This window comes from Trichogramma pretiosum, unplaced genomic scaffold (genome assembly GCF_000599845.2).
Source record: "Trichogramma pretiosum strain Unisexual culture from Peru unplaced genomic scaffold, Tpre_2.0 scaffold98, whole genome shotgun sequence".
NCBI lineage: Eukaryota > Metazoa > Arthropoda > Insecta > Hymenoptera > Trichogrammatidae > Trichogramma > Trichogramma pretiosum.
In genome coordinates this window covers 100,546-110,980 of record NW_019641709.1, presented here as the reverse complement: position 1 = coordinate 110,980, position 10,435 = coordinate 100,546, and the positions used below count along the sequence as shown (strand labels likewise).

General features: G+C 39.2%; 1 protein-coding gene across 1 annotated transcript in view; it reads right to left on the bottom strand.

Moving 5' to 3' along the window:
- Positions 1-10,435, bottom strand: part of LOC106649144 (prominin-2-like) — a 46,693-nt gene that overhangs the window by 6,176 nt on the left and 30,082 nt on the right. Inside the window, exon 11 of the mRNA XM_023463142.1 lies at positions 4,542-5,082. Coding sequence (XP_023318910.1) covers positions 4,542-5,082 — 541 coding nt within the window. The remainder of the gene's footprint in view (positions 1-4,541; positions 5,083-10,435) is intronic.

Genomic DNA, 10,435 nt, shown 5'->3' with positions numbered 1-10,435 from the left:
ACACACACACACACACACACACACACACACACACACACACACACACACACACACACACACACACACACACACACACACACACACACACATACATACCAACATGTGTCAGAAATTCGATCTAGTATATAGAAATATCATTAAATATACCCTACGATTACTCTATAAAAAAGCCGAAATGGAGCCCATCACAAAGCTTCCTCTATGAGGAAGCAAAATTGAGTCACTTTGGACGTTGATGGGTTGATAAAGATTATTCAATTATACAAGAATTATAATAACACTTTGAAATTTTAATTATTTTTCTTTTTATTTAAAAATTTATTACGTCTATTTACATCACTGTAGTTACTCATCTCAAGCACAATGACACAAAATATGATTTCAATGATATTTGCTTATGTCAGAGATATGCTAATATTGATTCTGTAAAATGATAAATACAAATCGTACTATGTAAGTTACAAGAAACATTTTTAGCGATAATTAAATATTATTAAACATTACAGCTTTACAAAAAATGTAATTATGCACTTTTACATATGAGTACATTGTGTAGAAATAAAATTAAGCTTCAAAATTTTCAGTCGAGGGTCAACGTTCCAAGAAAATCCATTTGACGACAACAACCGAATCATCTCGGACATGTACAGAGTAATGGGATAATCATTCAATTCGGATAATGTATAATCAGTGTTGAACGCAATATTCTTCCAAAAAATTGTCCAGACTCGCGCCTCGTTCCAAAAGTGACTTTGTCAGCTCGTAGTCCAAAAGCGACACCGCCAATTCCAGAGGTGTGAAACCTCGAGCATTTCGTCTCTCGATATTTGCTCCTTTAGCGACGAGCAAGTCGACGATCTCCTCGACTGGTCTTCTCAATTTCTCTTTCTTGTCGTCGTCTATATTGTCGGTACAGAACTCGTCACAGTCACACACACGCAGTCGCGCCAACGCATGAAGCGGAATCGACTTATCTTTTTTTCCAACTGATTTGGTTCCGCTCCGTTTTCCAACAGGACTTTCACGACGTCCACTCGGCGGTACTTGCAGGCGATGTGCAGCGGCGAGCACGTGTACGAGTCGACATCGACGTCCACGCCTTGGCTTATGAATCGTTGCACCGCCTTGATATCGCCACTAAAACAGGCTCCGTGTAAATAGGTGAATCCATGATCGTCTCTATGATTTTTCTCGGAATTTTTCAGAAAAAAATTAATGGGGATTTGATCTCTGGCTCATCGTAAGCATGATATTTGGTTGAATTTTTTTCCTGTTGGAGATCGTCTGCAGGATCGATGATATGATGATCGTTTCGTAAGTCGGATTCGTATTTGTAGTATAGATTGAACAAATAATGAATTGCCGACTTTCCTTCTATAAATATTCTATGAATATTGAGCTTCGTTCGTTGCTGTAGAAATTCAAGAACTTCCAAATGCTTCTCATCCAATACGATTTTGAAAAGTGTAGATAGACTTTCACGTTTTATCATATCTATGGGTGAAAATAATACCTTTTTACAAAACCGTGCGCACGTATGTCACCGATCTTGACGCGCTTTTGGTGTGTTATAGTACATGGTAAAAAGGTCCCAAAAAAAAACTTTTAGACCCCCTCCCCCCTCCTACCCCCCACTTCCGGTATAAATGTCCATTTTCGATCTATATTTTTTCTGAGGACATGAAGCAATTAAAAAATCTGAAAAAATTCACAAAAATACTTTTCAACAATCCAAACCACCTTGAATTTTTTCAGATTTTTTAAGTACTTCAGGCCTTCAGAAAAATTATTGAAAATTCTGAAAATCGAAATACGGCGGTATGAGCCGATATAGTAAACGGAAATTTTTTCAGTTTTTTATTGCACTGAAAAACATGACCTAAATTTTTTTCAGATTTTTTCAGATGACCTAACGCACTTTTTGAAGCAAAAAACCGCTTTTTTTGACGAAAATAATTTTTTTAGGACGATACGGAGCCTCGAAAAATCTGGAAAAAATTTTTTCTTGTTTTTTTCATCAAAATACATAACCTGAAATTTTTTCAGATTTTTTAATTGAAGGCGATAGTTTCTAGGGCCGAAAAATGCTATTTTTGACAAAAAAAAAGGTTCCTGGAACCCGAAGGTTCCAGTAAAAAAATTTGAAAAAAATTTTTTTGAATTCCTTGTCAAATTTTAATAAATTTTGACCGTTTCAAAAGTTCGATTGAAGCCTCCTAGCTCAATCTAGAGCATCAAAATGGTTTCATCATTTCTTAATATGTCTTCAGAAACGTCTTCAGAATTTTGCATCAATCTTTGTCCTGCTCTAGATTGAGCTAGGAGGCTTCAATCGAACTTTTGAAACGGTCAAAATTTATTAAAATTTGACAAGGAATAAAAAAAATTTTTTTCAAATTTTTTTACCGGAACTTTCGGGTTCCAGGAACCTTTTTTTGTTAAAAATAGCATTTTTCGGCCCTAGAAACTATCGCCTTCAATTAAAAAATCTGAAAAAATTTCAGGTTATGTATTTTGATGAAAAAAATAAGAAAAAATTTATTCCAGATTTTTCGAGGCTCCGTATCGTCCTAAAAAAATTATTTTCGTCAAAAAAAGCGGTTTTTTGCTTCAAAAAGTGCGTTAGGTCATCTGAAAAAATCTGAAAAAAATTTAGGTTATGTTTTTCAGTGCAATAAAAAACTGAAAAAATTTCCGTTTACTATATCGGCTCATACCGCCGTATTTCGATTTTCAGAATTTTCAATAATTTTTTCTGAAGGCCTGAAGTACTTAAAAAATCTGAAAAAATTCAAGGTGGTTTGGATTGTTGGAAAGTATTTTTGTGAATTTTTTCAGATTTTTTAATTGCTTCATGTCCTCAGAAAAAATATAGATCGAAAATGGACGTTTATACCGGAAGTGGGGGGTAGGAGGGGGGAGGGGGTCTAAAAATTTTTTTTTGGGACCTTTTCACTGTGTACTATAACATACCAAAAGCGCGTCAAGATCGGTGACATACGTGCGCACGGTTTTGTAAAAAAGTATTATTTTGACCCCTATACATTTCTTCATTTGTTTAAAATTCATTCGAAGGGTATTGCTTCTAAACCTGTTCAAGGTATCTCTTATGTTTCTCTCGTTGGAACAATTTTTTTTTAAATTATCTTTTGCCATGATTGATTTGGATTTTACGACTGAACACGTGGCCGAAACTAATGACGCACTTACACTTGAGGAAAGTAGTTAAAGATACGAAGATGTGAACAGTTTCACGAACTTGCAAAGACTGAATGTCTGTAATGAACACGGCTTATGATCAAGCATGTATTTTAGAGAAGGTAGATTCGATTTTTCCAACCAGTCAGCCTCCAACACATGTGTTGCGCGGTGCGCGCGCATACGATACTGCGCTATGGATTTTGGGCTAGTGCACGCTACGAAATTCAAATGAATTTTCGAGTGCTGACAGTAGTACCATGGCGTTGTTATAGCGATAATTGAATATGAATAGCGATTGAAGCTGATATAGTGTGATATCCGAGTCAACGAATATCATATAGTTTATGATTTGGGTTCTTTTTTCACAGAAATGGAATTTCGCTGAGTTAAAAAATTATGGTTGTTTAAAAATTGTAAATAAAGGCCACGTAAGCGGCCACCGTACTCATTGAACGAAATCACAATTAATCGTAAAATATCTACTACAGCATAAATCGAAAAATCAGTTTCATTAAAATCGATTAAACAAATTGAATTCACAATTGTAAATGAATAATTCTAAAAATCAACTATATAAGAACAGCTGTAAGATGTGTAACGTCTTTATGTACAGGTAAACATTTAAGGGCTCTCTATACACACTCAGTCGGTAACGCTAGGCTACCATCCTATTTATGCTAAATTTGAAAAATTGGAAATGTTATTCGCAAATAATCGAGTTGACGCCCATTTCTAATACACTCATTAACATTGTGGTCGAGTTTTATCCAATTCCATGCATTATTCAAGGAGAAAAACGAAAACTATGAATAATCATGATCAATGTTATTTAATAGGACCACAATGTTAATGAGTGTATTAGAAATGTGCGTCAACTCGATTATTTGCGAATAACATTTCCAATTTTTCAGACTGAACATAAATATAACTAGGTAGCTGGTGTTACCGACTGAGCATTTCACATCGTGTATAGACAGGGTTGTGAAAAAGCCGCGGTGGGAGATGGCGCTTCGAGCGATTTCGCCGTCGGCGGCAATAGACCGTCACCTATGTAACCCAAGTAACTCAAACTGTAACACCCACATTTACCCTAAGTACTCATTCGAAGTTTAACATTTTTCTACAAGAAGGTATTTTAAAGTTATGCATGATTTTCATTTTCGAACAAAGAGTTTCGTGCAAGTGGTTCGAGTTTTTTGCAAGTGGTATATTGTACTGGTAGGTTTACCCTGTAGTAAATTTTTATAAACTTTTATAAACTTTTCTACATACAAGTCCAAAATTCGACCTTTGATTCAAATCTATAATACTTATGAAAAAAAAGCTAGCATCGCACTCACCAGCTGGGCGATCTTTTCACCCTGATTGTCGAGATAGTACTGCACGTGTCTCAGCTGGCCGAGCGACTCGTTGACCTGCCTCGAGAGCGGCGTCAGGTGCACGTCCAACGCCGCCAACTGATACACCAGCTCGTCCTGCATCTTCATCAGCGGCTTGACGCGCCTCGCCAGCAGATCGCGCATCCTCGCCGCCAGGGTCTGGAGATTTCGCGCCTGGCGCCGATCGCCCAGCTGACGCGCCACGCTCTCCAGCTGCTCCGAGAGCGAGGTGAGGTCCTTGTTGAGCACGGGCCCCTGCACCATGAGCCGGTGCTCGGTGAGATTGGCCCCGCAGGCGTAGAGCAGATTCTGCAGTCGGTCGCGCAGCTGGGGGGACACGACGCGCATCTGGCTGAGATCGACCTTGAGCTTGGCGAAGGCCCGACTGAGGCCCTGCCACTGCCAGTGGGCCGTCACCTGGTCGAGCTTGAAGTTGTTGCTGTTCGAACCGTCGCTGCTGCTACTCGAGGACGGATACTCGGCGTCGCTGTCCTGACACTTCCTGCGCACACAAAGCTTCGTTTAATTGAGAGCCGATGCTGTAAGTATATAAAGTGCGGGCAAATCCGTAGTGTAAAACTTAGGATTGAAATTTGAAAATGAATTTACGACTCTGAAACTTTTGAATCTTTTTCAAATACCAGCGTAATTCAATTATGATATATTACAAAATATGAAATCTTTAACTTTTTTCAATCATACAAATATTTCCTGTTATTAGATTTTTATGTCAACCACATATTCTATTAGAAATCGTATCGACGAGTGTATATATGAGAATTACTTTCAAAATATGATATTTTTATCTCAAGCTCGCGCTAAATCGAACTAAATTAAACTAAATTAATTTAATTAAGTACTTGATATATTAAAATGAGCATAACATTCAGTGACATGTTGAAATCGTCGCTCCAGCGCAGGAAGGTATCGCTCCCAATTCTGCAACATTCAAAGGATACTTACTCGTGCGCAGAGGCAAAAAGGTAGCTTATTCGAGCGCAGCACCAATACTGTACCTTGTTCAAACGCTGTGTCAAGAATGTTTTGGCTCGCTGAACTTAGGTTGGCAACGTAGCCGTATATCAGAAAATTTTGTTTTAACATCAAACATTCAACATTTAATTCAAAGTTATGCAAAGACGATCACTTCTAGTTTCCTCTCAGAACTTACAAAATTCTCAATGAGTGGTAAATTGAGTCGATATCACGGTGAGATTTACTTTTTTGCTTGCATTACAAATAGATGAAAATCTTTACAGCAGTTAACGTGTTTTTTTTCTCTTTTTTGCTCAAACACAGAACAAAATTTTATCATATATGACTGCGTTGCCAACCTAAATTCAGCTAGCGAAAATTTCTTGCCACTTCATTTGAACAAGTTACTGTTTTCATGGCACTGCTCTCGAATAAGCTACCTTTTTGCCTCTGTGGGCGAGTAAGTATGCTTTATGCTGCAGAATTGGAAGAGATACCTTACTGCGCTGGGGCGACGAAATATAAATATTCTAAGACTATTTTAAGTGTTAAAACATGATTAATTTAAAACGGAGCTTAACGAGTCAAAATAACTTGAAAAAACGAAAATCACGAAATCCAAACGTTTTTTATCCGAGCTTTCGTTTGCAAAACTTTTTAAAAAGCTTCGTGAAGAACTACTGACTGATGAAGCTTTGTAATGGGCCTCAAAGTGTAATGCTCTGTATAGACAACAATAAATGTTGAAAAACGTGCAAAAACGTTCGAAAAAGACTGTTTTTGTCAATTTTACGTATTATGGGCCGGTTTTCCAAATTTATAGTTATCTACAATGCGTTACACTTTTTGGATACCTGACACTTTAAAACTGTTTTAGTGCACATCGATATAAAATTTTGCGAGGAATCGAACGGCGCAATTATTTTTCCTGTAACCTGCTTAAATCGCGAGATATGAACAAAAAACACTTCAATTTCCGATTTTCACGACTTTTCCGGAGTCTAAGGTGCAAAATGATTCGATATTCGGATTCCTCGTCAAATTTTACGAAAAATCATATGTTGTCATATTTCACTCGTGGATAATTCAAACGACTATGATAAGTTTAAACGAGATTGTTCCATTTCCGAGCGTACGCCGCCAAATTGATTTACTAAAACAAATGAAACGAAACAAACGGAGCACTCGGATTATGGTCGGCTATGTTTCTGTATGCATGTTGAAACTCGGATTATAATGTATAAGACCCATCTTTATGCGCAGTAAACTCTCGACTGAAAATTTCATTGATGCGTAGAAAAAGTTTTTCAAAGGGTTAATGATATAAAAAGTACCAATATAAAATTAATTCAACTTTATTTTAAAGCTCATTCATTCGAATGATATATGATACAAAATTTCAAAATAGCAGTCATGAAGAAAAGGTTACAAATACGCAATAAATTATCGTTACATTTTTCGACGCACTTTCATTATCGTTACTATTTGACTCTTCGCCTTTTTCGAGCATTTGCTATTACATTTATTTTACCGCTCTCATCAGTTTGACCTGCAGCCGCCAAGCAAATATGATAAAAATCTTTGTTCCTCAGATTCTCAAGAATCATTTCGCAGCACTCGATCGGCAGCCGATAGTGTATCAGCTGCCGAAAAGGATCCAGTGCCGAAAACCTGAAAAATTTTCTCGTCATCGTCTCGCACAGACGCACTACGCAAGGCTTTCTATTCCTGACCGAGATACTGCACATAGCTTTCGAGCGCGCGAGCTTGAAGTAGTCCGAATGCGCGAGTAGTAGTTTTGACGCCTCTGCGGGTCGAAGCTTGAGCAGGTCGTAGAACGACAAGTCCGGTTTTACCATTGTCTCTCTCGCTTCTTTTGAAAACTTCTCGTCGTCAAACCAACGTTCGTCAAAATCCTCCATCTTCTCGAACAAATTGTACTTGTCGAATAATTTCATAATTATCAGGGCGTCGCTTTGGCTCAGCTCGTATCCTCCTTTCTCTAGGCACTCGACCACGGCCAGATAGTCGGATGTCAATCCCAATTTTTGTCGATAATCCTTGAAGGACTTGAAGCGCGCGTTGAACTGACTCAAAGTGGGAAAAACGAACCTCGACAGATCGGAGTCGTGATTCAAGAGTACATCGACGATATTCGGCAAGAGATTCGCCACGGCTAATTGCAGAGGTGTCGATCCTCTCGCATTGACCGACTGGGGATCGGCGCCGCGTTCCAACAGCACCTGGACGATCTGCTCTTCATAACATGGTTTCAACGCATCGTCATTTGTTGTTTCAGTGGCATCTACGATATTACCCAAAATATCGTTCTGAACATTATCGTGGTTGATTGGTACATGATGATCACGAAAAAAGATGTGCATAAATTCGTTGAGCTCAAGTTGGTCTTGGGCGTCATTTTGCAGTATCCACAGCGGACGATTGGCTTCGTCAGCTTGGATCGCCGTCGCATTCACGTCGTAGCTGCGAACATCGACTCTCCGGCAAATAATGTGCAGAGAAGTCTCTCCTTTATTGTTGGCCAAATTCAGATCGACGCCTCGTCTCAGCAGCCAATCGATTACCTTCTTGTGACTCTTTGCCAAAGCCAAGTGCAACGGTGTGTTACCCGCCTTGTCTGTAACGTTGACGTTGCCCAGCGGACTTTTGTCGACGCTGAACTCGAAAATCGTCCTCAACAAGCCGTTGCGGCGCCATCTCTCCTTTATTACCTGCGGTGTCGTTCCGTCGGGATTGGTCAAGTGGCAGCTTATCATCCGCAGCTCTCGCCTCAGTGCCAAGTCCAGCGGTGTACTTCGTTCCTCGTTCCGGGCATCGTCGACCTCCTCCTGTTTTTTCTCGATGCGCGCGTCTAACGCCTCCTCGACGCCTTCGTCGATATTCTCCATGTCGGAGATGACGTGCAGAGGAGTCTCTCCTTTATCGTTGGCCAAATAAGGATCGGCGCCTTTGCTCAGTAGCATCTGGACGGCCACGGTTCTCTGGTGTTTCAGTGCCACGTGTAGCGGTGAGTCGCCGGTTTTTTTCTCGACGCAATTGGGATCGATACGGCCGAGCTCGAGGAATTTCTTCGCGATGTCAGCGAAGCCGTACTGGCACGCCACGTGCAGGTGGGTGAGGCCGGTCTCCTCGTCGACGTAATTCAACCGGAAGTCGTTGTAAATTTTAAAAAGAATCTTGATGGTGTGACGATTTTGAGTGACTCTGGACGCTCGGTGTAGCGGACTGGTGCGATTCAACAGTGGCTTTCCGAGCTCGTCGAATCGGGGCTGATGTCTGTAGCCGCAGCGAGCTACGAACTCGATAAATTCTTCTCCTGCATTACCGTTGAACAATTTTCCATCACTCTTGAAATTTAAAGAATCCAAGAGAAGACGTTCTATCTCTTCCTCTCGAAAGATGTCCCGGAGGTTTGGTAATCCGCCGTACCAAGAAAAGAACAAAGGATAAAGTCGGATAAGAAATCGACGACGCTCCGTTATCACCTTCCAATCGACACTTGCTCGTAAGGCCTTCAATTTTTCAAATTTTTCGCGATCATAAAATATAAATGTATACTGAGACATTGTTTCACTCGCACACGCACACGACTCAAAGTCACTTATAATTTCAAATACTTCAACTAAAATCACTCGACACACTTTTTTTCTCTTGCGCCACGATATATATCGTGTCTGTATGAATGAACACGTCGACACACTCGCACACGTACAAGAAATGAATGAACACGAGGTCGAGGCTCCAAAAGTAATTCCGCTCTTTCTCTTTTTATTGGGCGGAGACAAACTAGCGGTTGCGCTGCAGCCATGGTGACCTGACAATTAAGGAAGCTCGAGTGCGTGTGGGTGTTCTACACTCGCGCTTTCTCTTTACGCAGTGTGAATGGTGCATGACGCAAGCGTGACGCTATGTGGAATTCAAGTTTCAACTCTTTAACTTGAAATAACTTTTTAAATATGTCGTTGACCTAAGTTTTTGTGTTTGCCATTGGAAAGCATATGAATTTTTCTTTTCAATGAAATAATAAAATTTTTAAATTCTCAAGTGATATGATCGAGAGGTACAGTTAACGGACAGTAACTTTATTTGACGGCTTTAGGAGTCGCCTGTAAGCGACTGTGTGTGGCGCCGGCTTACAACTTTAAATCTAGGTCCCGAAAGCACTCAAAGGCATCTTCAGGAAAAAAAATCAGAGTTTTAAAGTTTAAATTGACATAATACAGTTTTGTTAAGACAACGAAATTCAATATTTGCTCAAAATATTGAAAAAACTCAAAGAAACGCTAATTTTTTGCCTTTCTTCCAAAAATTTGAACGTTATATTCGTGTAAACAAATTTTTTTTGGCATTTTAAACGGTAGAAGGGTAAAGTTTCTTCAATGTAAAACGAATAAAATTATAAAAAAAAATTTAGAATATTTTTAAAACGTTCTTATAGTACAATATTGAGTATAACATGGTTATATGGAGAAAAACAGGTTTTTTTGAAATATATATATCGGCGAATGATTCGCCCATATATTGCAAATATAAATCGCCAATATATTGCACATATATCGCCAATAGAAACGATTTTTAAGCGGGGACTTTTTTCGAGTAAACTCGCACAGCCCTACTTATGAGTGCATATGCCTACATGTTCTTGTAGAAATAGTTTTGTCGAAAAACTTCTGTCCCTTCACTTGCAATTAGTTAATTAATACGTTTTTACTTTTATATTTGACATTAATTGGGCAACTAAGACTCTCCAAGCCCTCACTTTAGACAGCCGTATACACGGAAAAAAATATTTCTCGAAAGAGCATGCCGCTTTGTCAATTGCTAAGACTGCTTAACATTTTCGAGTGCACGATCGCGCG